This window comes from Heterocephalus glaber, unplaced genomic scaffold (assembly GCF_053883595.1).
Source record: "Heterocephalus glaber isolate CG9 unplaced genomic scaffold, H.glaber_assembly_v1.0 deba00001730, whole genome shotgun sequence".
Classification (NCBI taxonomy): Eukaryota; Metazoa; Chordata; class Mammalia; order Rodentia; family Bathyergidae; genus Heterocephalus; species Heterocephalus glaber.
In genome coordinates, this window is record NW_028258441.1 from 2,019,348 (window position 1) to 2,035,961 (window position 16,614).

At 33.2% G+C, this 16,614-nt stretch overlaps 1 protein-coding gene across 8 annotated transcripts in view; it reads left to right on the forward strand.

Moving 5' to 3' along the window:
- The window catches only part of Klhl13 (kelch like family member 13), a 199,852-nt gene that overhangs the window by 117,153 nt on the left and 66,085 nt on the right, over positions 1 to 16,614 (forward strand). Inside the window, exons 1-3 of one of the 8 annotated variants that reach the window (XM_087199898.1) lie at positions 12,595 to 12,657; positions 13,164 to 13,208; positions 13,694 to 13,806. The exons of 1 other annotated variant lie outside the window; for it this stretch is intronic. In XM_087199898.1, coding sequence (XP_087056024.1) covers positions 13,709 to 13,806 — 98 coding nt within the window. In that variant the 5' untranslated portion in view covers positions 12,595 to 12,657; positions 13,164 to 13,208; positions 13,694 to 13,708. Of the gene's footprint in view, positions 1 to 1,475; positions 1,625 to 3,322; positions 3,389 to 12,594; positions 12,658 to 12,680; positions 13,209 to 13,432; positions 13,807 to 14,843; positions 14,910 to 16,614 lie in introns of those variants that run through there. 6 more of the 8 variants (XM_021250130.2, XM_004872138.3, XM_021250132.2 and 3 more) reach the window with 6 other exon arrangements.

A 16,614-nucleotide genomic window follows, 5' to 3' on the forward strand; every position in this document is an offset into this window, starting at 1 on the left:
ACACTTTGTATATACGAAAAGGATAAGACAAAGCTGAACCAATGAAAGCTTGAGTACTTACAAGTATTTGATACTAAGAGTAGGGGAGTATGTTTCCACAGGGTGAGAACACTAAATATTCACACCCAAGGACTTGTTTCTCTGATCCAGCTACTTGTCCTAGATTAATCTCCAAGCAAACAACATTAACTCTTTTATTTTATTTGCAGTTGAACCTAGGGCCTTAGCACAGAGCTACATCTTCAGCCCTTTTCATCTATTTATTTTTTATTTTGAGACAGAATCTTGCTAAATTATTGAGGCTGGGCTTGAAGTTGTGATCCTCTGCCTCATTAACTCCTTTAAAAACCCCATTTCTTTCTTACACTTAGATTTACTCCTTTAATAGCCCATCCTTGTAGATGTTCAAAAACTGGATCCAATCACCTTTCTCCATTCCCCCTCTCTTACCCTACAGGGTAAAATCCAAATCTCTTTTTTGTATGGTCTTCTGCTGTATGGTTCCTGGATAACTTAAAATCCACTCCCCTCATCACTCTTGCAGTCATTTTGAAGACCTTGCCAATCCTCCAAACACGTTGCACTACCTCAAATATCTGTATCTCTTCATCAGCTATTTCTTCTAGAGTCTGCCTGATGAATTCCTCAATCCTCAGCCTCAGTTGTTCCTGTGCTGCTGTAGAATCCTGGGTCTAGCCTACTAAAGCTTCTGCACCATATTTTGTTTTGTCAGAGTACATGTATATTTCCCTCACTCAACTAGGAGCTTCCTGAGAGCAAGGCGTTGTGTCTTATTCACTTTTATTTCTGAAACACCAAGCATAGAACCTAACACGGCTAATCCAACAATAAGTGGTTTTTTCAATTAAATATTCATTGAACACTTAATTTGCATCATGTGTAGTTTTATTTTAGAAGCATGCTCTAGATGCAGTGTGATTGATAGATTGAAAATGAGAGATAGATGGAGACCAGGTGCATGTGCCGTTTTTTGAAGTACCTTATTTGTTTAAAAACAACAACAACAATAGGGGGTAGATTCCTAGAAAATTGGTAAAGAAAAAGAAAAGAGAGGACTTAATGACTGATTTCTATGGGCAAGGGAGAGGAAAGAGTTAAAGATAATAAAAACTTAGGATAATATGACAAATAACAGAACAATGATGTTTGCAAAAACTGGGGTTGATTTCACGTAAATATGTTTTTTCCCTTAAGATCCTCCTTGTATTGGTATTTGCCTCCCTACCTCTGCTCTAAAGATGAGCACTTTGTTCTAGTTCAGTTTTCTGGAACTAAGCTCAGGATTCGTGTGGTTCTCATTTTCGTATCTGATCAGGAGTTTAGATGTGAATATAAATAGTTCAACTACAGTGACTACAATTTTTTATCAAGGGAAGGTGTGCAGTGCATAAGTTTGAATGTATAAAGCCTGTTTTTGCTTTTGGGAGCTGCAGCTGACATGTTATACCAGGCAAATGCACTGGGGTGCGCTACTGTGTAGCAGAGCCTAGCTGTGCCTCACAGCTCTTAACTTTAAAACTCCAGAGAATTTGATGAGAGAGGGATCCACAAGAACATGACAAATGATGAGAGTTCAAACCTTAAGAGAAAAATGGGCTTATTGGTAAGAGACCTTTCTTTTTCTTTATTTACTGCTGTTACTTATTGATTAAAATAGCAAGCCTGTTATTTTCATGTGTGGCTGTGAAGCGGTATACAAAAATCAATTTTACATGTATTGTGGAATTCAGGAGACATATTGGTAACCATGTAAAAATCATAGGGAGCATGTATAAAGCTTGATTTTTAACAAAATCTCTAAGGAAATGTTATTCAATTCAAACTGTGTTATAGATTTATTTATATAGCGCAAATGTAATGCAGGTTAAGATATTTATATATATATATATATATATATATTTAAAAAGTTAAAATAAAGAATAGTGAGTTGTGTAGAAATATAGAATTTCATGCAGTTACCAGAAGGTGGCACACCAGATTCTTCTTATATGCACAAAGAAAAGGAATAATATTAATAGGAATATAAAATAAGCTGTATTTAAAGATATTTAATGTATTGGTAAGCAAAGAAATAAAATAATTGTTTATTTCCTTGGTAAGGTTTGTGCTAAAACATGACAAATGTGAATTTAACTTATTGCTACTTGTTATCATTCCACAATAATATTTATATGCAGAGCATTTTTAAAGTAGAGTTTGAAACAGTATTGTCTTTAAGGAGATTCTGTTTGAATTTATCATCTTAAGAAAGAAAATACTTGCCACCTGCTGGTTTTCATAGGAAGTCATTAGATTTAAGAGTCTTTTGGATAGGGTCTTTGTCAAGGTCTTTCTAAAGATACTATTAGATTATGACTTTGATTTAGTTATGATTTTAATAATGCAATAGTGCTTGTGAAATGACCCAGAAAAAAATTGAGATAGTTCATTTGGAAAAAAAATTCAGTAAGGCTAATGTTTATTTTCTTTAAGCTAATAGCAGGATAAATGAAGTAAATATAAATAAATTATATATTGTGTTAGATCTCCTCAAACATCTGCCGGCTTACTGTCATTTTTTAAGAGCATTGATTGTCGGTACAATACACTGCAGTGTTTCTGTAGTAGTCTCTATTTTTAAAACTGCATTCCTGAGGCAGTAACTGAACTATGTTTAATATTGCTTTTTGTGTATTTAACTAAAGGAGCTAGATATATGGCAGAACTTCCCAAAAGCCAAATCTTCTGGTTAGGAGACACTACATTTATTTATATGTTTTTATTAATTACAAACAGTATGAAAATAAGAAAATTTGTAGCAAATGAACCTAGAAGAACATTAGCCATCTGTTCTCTGGAAGCTTGTAATGTGTGTCATTTGCTTTCAGGGTTTTATGGCAAAGTAGTATATCAGCAAAGAATTGACCTTTAAGCTAAAAATGCTGGAAAATGACAAATCATTCCAAGGGCCAAACATATATTTTTCTGGAAAAATGTTTCCTTGTGTTCATATTTAACTAGCTTAGTCTTTTAGATCAGCTGCAAATAAATGTTGTGCTTAATGTCAGTTTTTTATTTCAGAGTCTGAAACATTAGGAGAGCTCCTTAAAAAAAGCAGAATCTTATGATTCGTTAAGGTTTTTAAAAGTTAATTTACATGGTTTTAAATTGTTCTGCGTGGCCTTAACTATTCAGGATATATAAATATGATATATTAATTTACAGCTAAAATACTTTTAGAGCATGCTTTGAAAAATTTGAACTTAGTACAATAAAGTCACAATTAACCAGATTTTTTTTTTTTTTTGCACTCCACTTTCAGGAGACGGAGGCAATTGTCTTTAAAACAAGCCGATTTCAAGGATATATTCAAAAAATCAACTTCAGGGTATGTCCAAGGGTCTGCATTTTCCTCTACCTTTTTTCCAATGAAAATTTATTTTCATAAGAGACCCTGAGATAATAGAATACATTCATTTATTAAACTTTCAGTGATATCTGGGATATTGTATTTATTAAGAAATGTATTAAAAGTACCACACACCATTGCATTGTGCTTTATATTTTCCAATGTGCTTTCCCAAACATAAGTACCTTTGTTTTTCATAACATTACTGTGGGGGGAATAAGGAAAATAACATTTTCTCTCATTTATAACAAGGAAAGATTGATCGGGAGGCATAAAGCTAATTAGTGACAGAGCTGTACATGAACCACATGTACCTGGTTCTGTCCTCTTTTGCATTCTTCCTCATGGAAAAGGTTTCAAAGTTTGTGACTTTTAAATCCGTATTGCACAGTCAATACAATTTTTACTGAATTTGCTTCCTAATTCCTATGCTTCACAGTTTTTTGCTCTGCATCTGTCTGTCTGCCTCTGTGCCTGTCTGTCTGCCAGCTAGACACTGTTGCTTTCACACTCTCCCAGACCTCAAAGGACAGAGGGCTTTGGGAGGCAAGAGAATGGGTGTGGACAGCTCATTTTGACACCTGGTGATGAACAGCAAGTGTTCATGTGCTAAGGAAGGCCAGGGACTGAGAAAGAAAACAGAATGTTACTGTAGCAGGGGTATCTTGAGCAGAGTTTAGCAAGCTTGACCGTAAAGCAATGTTTCTCGAAGTTTAGTACACCTAGAGTGATAAATCAGCCGAAGTACTTGTTTCAAATGCAGAGTACAGATCCCTACCTCCAGACTTCTACTTTCATTCATCCCAGGTGATTTTTAGCACACTAATATTCGAGAGTATCTGCCTTAGAGGTAGAAAACTTTCACCTTTCTCTCTTGATTCTTGTATGTTCGAGACAAGAGCCTCTCTTCTTTCAGCAATATCTGTGTTTCATGTCAAAATGTATCAAGTAAGGCAGCAAGGGCTGAGAGGGAAAGGTGGGGAATGATAGTTATTGTTTGCACACATTTTTGTATATATCTGAAGCATATCACAGTAGCTACTGTACATTTTGGAAACTTGTATCTTAGAAGGCTTGTGTCCATTTTAAAGTTGAAGATGATAAAGAACAGAAAGATTTCCATCCAATGGTGAAAAATGTTTTGATACTTTAATAGCTAACTTCTTCTAGGTTTTTTAGTTTACAATAATTTCTAAAACTAGGCAATTAGGCTATCCATGGTTTTGTATAGTTAAGGCTTTAATGTATCAATATATTTGTTCTCATTTGTTTTTCATCTGTGAATATCCAATCTGCCTGATTAGACTGTCAGGGTCTTGCAGCCAGGGTATATCCATTTTTGTATGTTTGTAACATCTATCAAAGTCATATGTTTTCAGTAAATTGATGTTTAAACTAATTTAGTGGGTATCTACTATCTAGGGATTTGTGGTAGGCATAGTGAATTGATTGATTTTGGTACTTGGAATATCCAAGGAGTCTATGTTACACTGTCTATAATGGCTAATATACTAAATAGGCCTCAGTTGAAACAAATGCATTTTAATCAGCAAGTGAGAAAGCACTGTCCTAATTAATACATTTGCTAATGCCTTTTCTCTGTTTAGAGTATCATTTTAAACTCAGTCTTGCTACTGCTTCACCAGTTTTGGAATAGAGATTTTGTTGCTCTGTACTTTACAAATCTGAATCTCAAAAATTGGAATTTCTGGAAATCCCCCAAACATAAAAATATTTTGTTTAATGTCTGAACAGTGTCATAGGAATTCAAACAAAATTTGTGGAAGACTCATAAAAATGCCCAACAATGTCTCGGACTTGGATTAAGCCAAATAAGGAATGAATGAATAAATATATACAAGCTGAAAGGAAAATATATTTCACTCAAATGTTATGTAGCTTCAGAAATCCATGAGAAATAGGTGATTACTTAAAACATATACAGTATTTGATTTTGCAGATATGAAGTAGTTTTGAACATATTATTTGAAGTTCACAGACTTGGAAAGGCATTCAGGAAACCAAATTTAAATGACTTCTAGCTTAAACCTAAGGTAAACCTAGAAGACAAATTCTGTTTTTATTCAAAATTGCATTTACTATACTTGACAATAGATAAAAGAAAAGAAATGGCTTACCTCTCCCTCATTGAGTAATCAGTGTACACAAATAATAAAGTTAGACACGATACCAAAACTGCTGTGGTTAGATCACAACACATGAACACTTTTTATAACGTGCTTATGATGTGTTGTATCATAGGATTTTAATTAAATTGCCGTTTGGAGGCATAGCAATTTTAAATTATACATTTTCAGCTAGTTTCTATAATTTAAACTTACCGTCATATATTTGGCATCTTTCAGTACAACCTTTCTGTATCCTTTCTTATTTTAGAGAACTTGAAATCACCAAAAAGAATTCTAAATTAGAAAAAAAGAAGGATCTGGAAATAGTCATGAAAATAGAGATATTTGCCATATTGCTATGTCTGTTGGGTACCACCACAGTAAGCAAATCTCATGACTGTAAACTATACCCTTAAAATAATTGTTGCAGGCTGGGGATTTAGCTCAGTGGTTTCGCCGCCTGCTGCGCAAGCGCAATGACCTGAGTTCGATCCCCAGTACCAAAAAAAAAAAAAAGAAGATAATTGTTGGGCTTCATGTTATGATAATGGGTCACTGGTTCAAGTTTGAGACTAAGTTGTTTTTGAAGTGTAAGACTTCCTCATTCATTATACAATCAAACCTTTTATTTTTAGACACCAATGATTTCTGTAATATATGTACAGGAAAGTTAAAGTTTTAATTATTTAGGCCTGGGAAATGGTAAAAACTGTTAAAGCAATTGAATGTAAAAGGCCCCTTTTCATGGAAAAATTTAAATAATGTTGCATAATATCAATGAATCATCGTGATTAGCTTTCCATTAAAATGTTTGCCGCTGGTTATCCAAAAATTATTATAGTTACACTGTAAGTATCCTGTAATCAAGATTTACAAATAGATAGATGAAGAGATTGGATAACCAGGTAATCTTCTAACCTTATTTTTAGCTATAATACTGACAGTTCACCTGTGGATACAATAAATCTTTAGATGTAAATATATGTTTCTGAAAGTAATAGCATTATTTCAATTTAAATTGAAACATTGATGAAAGTGTACTATTGTAAAGATCTGCAAGAAACTCAGATCTTATAAAAGTCTGTGTTTCTAAAATAGTGTAGAACATAGCAAATGCTGAATTTCTTTGGTTTATTCTTTGAGATTTGGTATGTGATGTGCTTATTATTTAAAGGTCTTTCAATAATGATAAATAAGTTAGAAATTGGTTACTTTTACCAGAATAGTGCAGGATTTACCAATATATATACTGTATAAAGATGGGGGTGGGTTCTGTTATCTTCATGTTGCTTTGGCAATCTTGCTTCTATATTTGATGTTATCAAAATTAAAACAATGTAGTAAAATTATTTGAAAAGCTTTGTATGAATGTATTGTTTTGTTTAGTAGAGCCACATTTTACTGTACCTTCAGCTGCACCATGCAACTTATTATTTATTTATCTGTTGGCTGTGCTAGGTATCAAACCCAGAGCCTCCTGTATGATGCTATGCAAGCACTCTACCACCTAGATATACCCTCAACCTGCATCGTACATTTTAAGTGGATTTTTATTTTGATAAGTTTTCTGGTTTAATTTACAATACTTCAGAAAAGCTCACAATGGCTTGCTGTTTTTCTGAAACAAAGTACTCTAAGGAGGTACTTACAATGTTGCTGAGATATGACCTAACATATATATTGTCATTATTTGAAGTGAGAGTAGAGATTCATTAGAGACATTTATTTTAGTTAAGTAAGTATATATTCTGGAAAATTTTCTTGAACATATGCCTATTTTAAAGAGATTGTGTGTGTATGTGTGTGTGTTGTATTCATTTTGTACTCTATAATTTTCAAATTAATAAATATTTCTCTTACCCAAACTCTTTTAGTAATAATGGATCTAATAATTTTTTACAACTTCCAAAACACTGGATTGAATATATAATTCTGATTTAATAAAACTTCCACTTATAAACTTCTCTTTCAGTTTACTCAACAAATTCTTATTGAATGTCAAGAATACTGTTGAATTGATAAAATAGAAAGATTGAGGGATTTCTTTTTGAAGGACAGGTAATAATTGGGGAGGAGGGCATCTGATGTAACACAGCTATAGTACAAAGTGTTGCAATAGCATGGCCTCTTCTTGGAGCTTAGGCACATTATCCCTATTTGATGATGATCATCTGTCCTCTATATTGCTTTTTACTCCAGAAAAATTTAAAGTGGTAATATTAATCTAATATGAAAATAGTATATATTTTAAAATTGTTGATTTCCACTTCTAATCAACCAAAATGCACAACTTGGGTTTGAAGTTTAATGCATTTTTAAACAGAGTGGTGTATTTTGAAGTATTCAGGTGTAGAAAACATAAGTTATAAAGAGCATAACTAACTGCCAGAAAACAAAAGGAAGAAGAAAAAGAGAACTTTTGAATTTCCCATTCAATGTTATTCCTTTCTTTAACTTTAGTGGGAAAATAAGAGTAGTCAAAATGTATGGATCATTGGATCCCCAAAACTAAACCTTTGTTATCTGGTCATCTAGTCTTCTGTAGTTTTGCTCACCCTTAACCACTATCATAGCTCCATAACTTCTTTTACTTGACTATACAAAATTTTTTTTTTTTTTTTTTTTTTTTTTTTTTTTTTTTTTTGGTACCAGAGATCGAACTCAGGTCCTTGCGCTTGCAAGGCAAGCGACGGAACCACTGAGCTAAATCCCCGGCCCTATACAAAAATTTTTAAAAATGTTACATAGTATCAGAAATTACTACCATTCTAGCTTTCCATTCCCTTTCCAGTCAATCATTACTTTCCTTGCACCCTGCCTTCTTCTTTGGTTGCTTACCCAGTGTTTTCTGATGGTTCAGCATTTTAGCTCTTCATATTGCTTTTTTACCCCTTACCAACTTAGTACCCTTCCTAGCCTATGGAACCATTAAAGATGGGAGGCGTCCTGTCCTTCAAATCACTTATGCCACTGATATCAGGAATACTGTCTGCATGTGCATGAGTTATGTGCCTGTACAATATTTGTTTTTATTATGAAAGATTAATAGGAACTCTGTCAATCCAGTCATAGTCATAGCTATAATATTGTATATCTTGGTAGAACCTCTGTGTGACTATAAGGATCCATAGAATTCTGTGTGAGGAAATTTCCAACACAGAACTTTCCATTGTAGTTCTCTTTGGGAAATGTGGAATTTTCCATTCTGATTGTAGCAAGGCTGGATGTATTGAGTATCGAGTAGGAAATTGTAAGTATATTTTATACTTAATTTAACATAAATAAATAATGAGGTGTGCATATGTATGCATATCTAGCCATAAATGTATATAAAAGGATACACGGATGCACAAGTATATATAGCCACAAATGTGAACAGCTCTACTTCCTGTAAGAGGAAACCCTTAAGATAGTAAGAATTTTACTCAGCCATCCAGAATTTTTTGTATGCTTTAAGATATTTGACAGTCCCACTTGGTTGCCATCCAAATACTTTTGCTGATTGGTAGAACATAAATAGAGCACACAATTTGGCATGATTTGCAATCTTGTCTGGGTAACATGAATAACATTAATATTCTAGATTAGTCTAAAGAGACATCGTCAGAACTGAAAAGATTACATAGTGCCTGCTCACACAACTGAGGCTAATACTTCTAGTCTTTAGCTGTACCTACCACAAGATTAACCAAAACTTACAAGGAAAAGGTATATCTGTTATTAAGACATATCAGGAAAATCTAGAGAAATTAGGCACACAATATTAGTCAATTCATTTGATGAGGTGGTATTGGTGACAAACTCCTGTCAAAAGAATAAATTAAATTTTACCATAAAGTTATTTAGGGTTATTTACATTGAGAAAAAAATCAAACTATTAGTTATATTTTTCACTTTTCTCCTATACCACAGCTAGTTTGAATTTTGCTTACCTTTTTCTCCCTAGTCATTCTTAAACACTTTCTGGAATTAGGATTTTGGAAACATTACCTTAGGTATACCTTTTCATTTCCAATGTTTCTCTTCCACTTCTTTTTTTCAATGTACATCTGTTAGGAAAGTCCTTGTTTCTTTAGAACATGTGGTGATACTTAAAGAATGTGGTTCACTTCAGATAGAAACGTGCATGTTGCAGAGTGGTTTGATTGAAAAAGAAAGACAAAAGGGTTCTAGAGAAGGAATCCTGGACTAGAAGTTTGAGAATAGTTCCTATGTCAGCCATCACTATGATACTAGATGAATTAACTTCTTTGAGTTTCAGATTTTTCATCATATAATGAGTGTATTGGACAAGATTATTTCTAAGAGTTCTGAAAGTTTTAAAAATCCTCGTCCTACATTGGGAGCCAAGTAATTCTGTGTTGTAAAATTATCCAAGAATGACTCTTTTATGGCCTTGGCCAAAAACCATCATTGCCCTTTGTTTATTTTTTTTTTAAGATACGAATTTCGCAGGTATTTTTCAGAGCTTAGTTAATGTTCAGAAGATGCTTTGAAGATCTTTCATGTACATTGTCCTCTATCTTGTTTGATGCAGTGGTCCATAACAGAAAGCAAGTGTTCTGTAAATGAAATTAGTATTTCTTATGAGGTAACTGAGGGTTTTTGACCTTTACCGGTCTCAATATTAAAGCAGACAGACACTGAGCCTTATAAAATTATAGTTTAAATATATATTTAGTAATTTTCTTCCTTTCTGTAGATGAAAACATTTTTAGTTCTGGAGTATAATGGTAATTATAATTATATTCTATAGCTGCTAATAGATTCTCTGCCAGAGTAGGAAAATCTGATTAATTTTGATGCTGCTAATTTGTAATTGGGGTGTTTTTACCTGGCTGCAGTTTATTTCTAAAAGATGTATGGAGGAGTGGTGTTATTAAGCATATTAAAAGTATAAAGTATAATTCATGGACTATATTTCTACTTAAGGGAATTATTTTTAAAGCCTCTGGCATAATAGTTGTTTTCTCATGAGAGATAATTACAAATGACTTAGCAATTTATTAAAGCAAAAGTAAGAACTGAATATAAATAAATGTTTTCCATCAGTTATAATGCTTTGGGGTTTTTAAGGATGCTGAGGATGGCGTGGAGGAAAGCAATCTTATTTTCTTTTCACTTTGAACAAACATTATAATTATTGGAGTGCCACAAAAACTAGTATTAGGCCCGAAGTCTATGAGAAATATAGCCTGAAATTTAATGATTTTGGTTGGGTATTTTTGGAACCTAATGAAACTAGACCAAAAATATGTCAGGTTTTTTTTTTTTTTAATCAGTTGTGTATCCACGGAAGAATAATAATTTGAGAATCTTTTTTTTTTTCTTGGTTCCGAGGATCGAACTCAGGACCTTGTGCTTGCAAGGCAGGTGTGGCACCACTGAGCTAAAGCCCTGGCCCCTAACTCGAGAATCTTTAAATAAAGGGATTGTCACCTGCATGTGAGTGTAGGTAGCCTTCATAGAAATTTGGAAAACACCCTGTTTTCTGCTTAAAATTTTTTAATAATTTCCATAGAGAAACATCTAGAAACACTTCCCTTTTGTGGTTTTACATGGATTTTGGAATCTGTTCTCAGGAGAAGTCATATTTGCAGCTACTGCTTTGTAAAATTTTCATCCATTTGACAATGGTTGAATGTCTTTTCAAAATGTCTTTTTACTACATACAGCTAATATTTAGCTGTCTTATATTTCATATTTTTAAATGCTTCAGGTCTTGAAAATTTATTTGAAACTCAGTCTGGTATAAGACACTCCAAACTTGATACATGCATATGTGTACGTTTGTGTGTATGGGTGTGTGTGTGTGTGTGTGTGTTTATGTTTACAAGTTTCCAATGCCGACTGTACCTGGGACCTTTTGCTTTGTGACGTAAAATCTTGTAATGTAAAATATTGACTACGGTACATTTGTATTAGTGGTACTTTTCAAAAACCTTTTAAATACACAGTATACTTTCATGGCTATGAAAATATTGATGAATATTTCTTTCTCTGATTTCTTTCCTGATTTCTATGAGACAGTTTTGTGTATGGGTAATAAAAGCAGTTGAAAATATGATTTAAGTTGTTTGGCTGGGTGTGTGTGTGTGTGTGTGTGTAAAATTTTTATGTATGATAGGTTGAATAAAAATAATATATGAGCTAACAATGGCTGACATCAATTTAATATTTATAAACTTCATGTATTATTGGTTAGGGCTTCACAATATGCTTTCTCTTTCTATTTATATATGCATATATATGTGTATATACTGCATATATGTATATGTTTGTGTTTCATAGGAAAATATGAATTTATCTTTTTACCTCTGTATTGATCTGTATTTTTAAAGAAAGTTACTTCTGGTTATCTTTAGTGTTTTCATGCCGTATTTCTGGTATGTTAAATAATGTATTTTGAAATTTTTGATAGTAGCTTCTTACTATAGAAGACTTTATCTGTGGTTTTAAAACACAAGTGGAAAGTCCTCATAAGGGACTAAATCTCAATCTTTACAAACTGGAATATTTGGAAACTATTTCAATTGGAAGCACCAGTTTATTGTTTGTGTAGAGGTATAAAAGTAAATATGAGCTATTTGTCATTGCAGTGATTTTTTTTAAAGGTAGTGACTTTTGTGTTATTGGTGATTTGCTTTTACTAAGCTTCCACTGATGGGGGTTAGCATAATTTTTTATAATTGTTGCAGGAGTAGAAGGGTACTAAGAAAGTACACATTTAGTGATGGTGACTTGCCTATGTCAGAAGTGAAATCTTTAAAGCCATAAATAAAGAGTTGAAGATAATACTAATGTAACCTAAATTCACTTTTTAGAATGGTGTAGAAAATTTGTGAGCTTGTTTTGGTAACAGAAACCTAAGACTCTCAATCACTTTGGGGACATTTACAACGCTTTTTTCTAGCAAAATTTTAAAACAGTATAGATGAACCTTTTATTTACCATGACTTTCACGAAATACCTCCAGCTGCTTTTGACAGAAGCGTCAATTTTTGAACCTCTTTGACAATTGCTAATCCCGAGAGGTTACAGGACCGCTGCTGAGCTTTGGAGTGGTCCCTGCTGGACACCTGCTTGGCTAGCAGTGTTGGTCTCTCCTCTAGGCAATTTGTGAGCTGTTTGGGGGTGGGGGAGGGGGAGGAGGAGGGGGGAGAGCTGGAGGGGAAAGGGGAGAGAAGAAGGGGAGGGTAGTATTGAATTAGATTGTTGATAGCGTCCCTCTGAGGGCTGCTATTAAGAGCATTCTATTCTGTACTTCTCTGCTGCATAAGACAGACTGATAGTTCTGTTACCACAGCATGTTGTAAATGTATGAGATTTTGCTCATTCCGGCTTGGAAATAAAAATAGGGATAGGAGAGCAACTTGAATCAGAAGCTACTAGAAGAGCAGGCAGAGTTCTGCAGCAGTTTATATTTGTTCTTACATTTTTCTTTCTTCTGACTGGAAAACAGAGGGACTGGCATTTTTAAACGGGCTTTTCCCATAATGGCATTCTTGTTTTGTGAGGCCAGAGCTTGCACAGGAGGAAAGGAGACTGCTGAATTTAGTCACTGATCTGTATTAGCTGTGGCCTAAGGCTATGCTGAGGTTTATATCCCATTTGTATTGTTGCAGCTCAAAAGAAGAATGTTCAGAGGATGACAAGTGTATTCTGAGTAGGTATGTTGTTTCATTTTCATATGAAACCCATCTATTTTTTTCTGCTACTATTGGTCAGAAATCAGGTTAATAGGTGCAGAATATGGTAAGAGTGCTGCAGTATCCCTGCTAAGGTAAAACAATGTTGCAACCTTTAAAAAAAAACTTCCTGCTTTTATTAAATAAAACTGCATTGTGTAGTGTGCACATTGCAGACACACACACACACACACACACACACACACACACACTGCAGTCAACGCTTTCCTAACGAGGTGGCACTATTGTTGAGTTGGAACGCTAGGATTATCATATTGCTTTAGGGGACAGGACTATTTAAAGGAGATACCCTGCAGTCCTATTTTATAGATTGGAAGCATCGGTTTAAGGGCACTGGCAGAATCATTCGCTTGTTCTCCGCGGCAGCCACTGCTGTGTCAGTACAGTGTGGAATGGAAGTCCTGGTTGGTAGTCTGTTATGGAAACGCTGTTTACTGTTATTGTAGTACCGTGGTGACAACATGCCATTGAAATGGAAAACGAGCTCTCCTGCTATCTGGAAATTCCCAGTTCCTGTGCTTAAAACATCCAGGTCAACTCCACTTTCTCCAGCATACATGTAAGTGAGAGAAAATAGGATCTTAAAGTGGGATTTCATTCATGGCTCTACTTTGTAGCAAAATGGGGGGGGGGACCCCAAATAGCAACATCCCCAACACACAAGATTAAAAAACCCAAGCTTGCTTACATTTAAAGACATTAGCATGCCTACATTTTACCATTGTTTTGTTTTCCTAGAGTTTGTGTTCACTTAAAGTGCTTAATGCTAATCAGATTACTGATATGAAAGCATAAAGGTATAACTGAGCAATTGCAGAAGTAAACTTTCATGTTTAACTGGGATTTTTAAATTTTTTGTATATCTATGACACTTAAGATGATATCTTTTGTAATGGCTTAAAATTGGCTGATGATAGATGGTGATGTGTTAAATATGGAAATGCCTTCTATACTTTTTTTTGATGAATTTGAAACATTCAGAGTTAACATACTGATCAGGAAATGAGTTTTAATCAAGACTTGTATACTTTAGTGTGTATAAATATTAGTAAGTATGATATTGCATATTTCTTAGTTTTATTCAAGTTCAAAAGTAAATTTGAATTTGTGCAAATTATACTTCTATGAGCAGTTATTATATTCAGGGAATTGAAAAGAGTATTCTAAAATGACTGTTTTAGAGATTTATTTTAGGCAATATATACTGAGTTATATGGGGAGAGTTTCTAGAATTTTTTAAAAAAATCTTTTAAAAAAATTCATTGTGTGTAACTTTAAAAACAAAATCCAGGAGATATAATAAAATGTTTTTTTTAAGTATTGTTCATGATCCTTTTTTTTTTTTTTTTGGTGGAGGGAATGAAAGAAAGCTTGACCTTTTTTAAAGAAAATTACCACAAAAAAAAGATTTTGAGTAAGAAGTATGATTAATTATTTTAAAAATATTTTTAAATATTTCTCAGTATTTAAATATTTCTCAAAATTCTTCCTGCTTTAAGTTAATTGTGTGTTTAGAACTCTGCTGAGTTGCCATTTTTAACATAATTTTGTTTTATGTGAGATTCAGATGCATAGTGATATCTGTTTCTTTGAAAGGCTTTCAGCTGCTGAGGAAGTGTGCTTTCAACCCCAAACAAGTGATTCCCTAGAAGGCACTGAAAAGTGAGGACATTTCAGAGTCATTTTCAGAATATTTTTTTATGTTCCATCCTTTTTATACTTCAGGTTATTTTATCTGTTTGAGTGTTAAACTGTATTTCTTATGAAGTAAAAAAATTAAGACATATTTGTGAAAAAAATCAGCTGTATTTGTTTATTTTAAAGCTGTACTTATCGAAAGCACAAAGAAGTGAAGTGACAAGCTAACGGAGGTGGACAAGTTAATGAGACTCTTTCGAATTATTTGAGAAAATGGGATGTGCTTGCTGACTGTATGAATCTTAGCTGCTGAGAAATGACCGAAGATTTATCAAAAGCAACTTTAGCATAAAACAAAACCCAACGTAAACCAGTAGGGTACAATTAATAATGGTTATTAATGTTTCTAGTGTTCTTACTATATTTCACTGTTCAAAGGTCCAAATTGCATCTCCTATTGCTGCTGATTTGTTAATTTTTAGGGATGGTTAAATATATGCCCATATCTTACCAATTCATACTAGCAACAAGCTTATATATAACTTAACAAACATTTTTAGTGAATCATTTTCTTCCTTTTAAGTATTTAACTCTTTGTCCTGATGATATATGAATGAACTGATTTAGAAAGTAGAACCTGGAAAACATTAGATCTTGCAGTGTTGAGTATAGATTGTTAGTAGTGCACAGAGATGGAATGGAAAAATATGGTTGAACAGCTAATGGTAAGCTAGACTAGTTTGATTTGTAACATTGTATAATATTATTGATCTTAACTTATTTTTCTTTATATATAAGACGCAGAGAGAAAAAATGTTAAATATATTAATAGACTTGCTTGAGAAATTTAAATCAGGTTTTGAAATAAATTCTTTAGTTTTGGCCTGTTATAAAATCACAGTTCATTACCTTGCTTGGCCAGAAATAAAAACATCACATTTAGCATGCTCTAATCAGTACTTTTTATATTATGTTACCTTTTTACATACAAACTGATACATAAGTTTAGCATAAAATTTCACTCAAAAATTATAAAGACTAAGTCAGATTACTGGGTCAGGTAACATACTTGCTTTCATAATTGTTCAACAGACAAACAGGTTAAATCTTTTTTTTTTTCTAAACTCCTTGCATTGAAATGGAATGAATTCTGCCTTCTTGATAAATTTTGGTTTATTAGAAATTTACCTATAAAATTCCATATGAACATTTAAAGTAATATTTTGAGTATAGAATTCTTCACAGTTTATATAAAATCATTTTGTATATATGCTTGTGTAGCATCAGTATTAGTTTGTAATATTTATTGTTATTTATTGTGGTTTGTCAAATACATATCACATGGTTTTCATTGAAGACTTGGGTGCTTTCTCAAACGCTGAAATTTCAATATAAAGTATCCTTGGTTGTACTAAAAGTGTGTTGTAGGAATTGAACATGTATGAAAAAAATGTAAAGTTTTCCTATGGTCTCTTTGTAAACCCATCGTAGAGGCTGATAGGCAGTGCTGCTACACTGGTGAAAGCTACAATACAGAGCATTTTATTTACTACAAACATTGAACAAAAAGCCCACTTCATTTTATTTTTTTCCTCAAGTGGTTAAAATCCAAGTTTTCTCTCCTTCTCTCTCTCTCTCTCTCAGAACCTGGAATAAAAGTTGAAATGTCTCAATGTTTTTAAAACTTCTTGATGACAGAGGGTATTTATGGCACTATTAAGTGAAATAG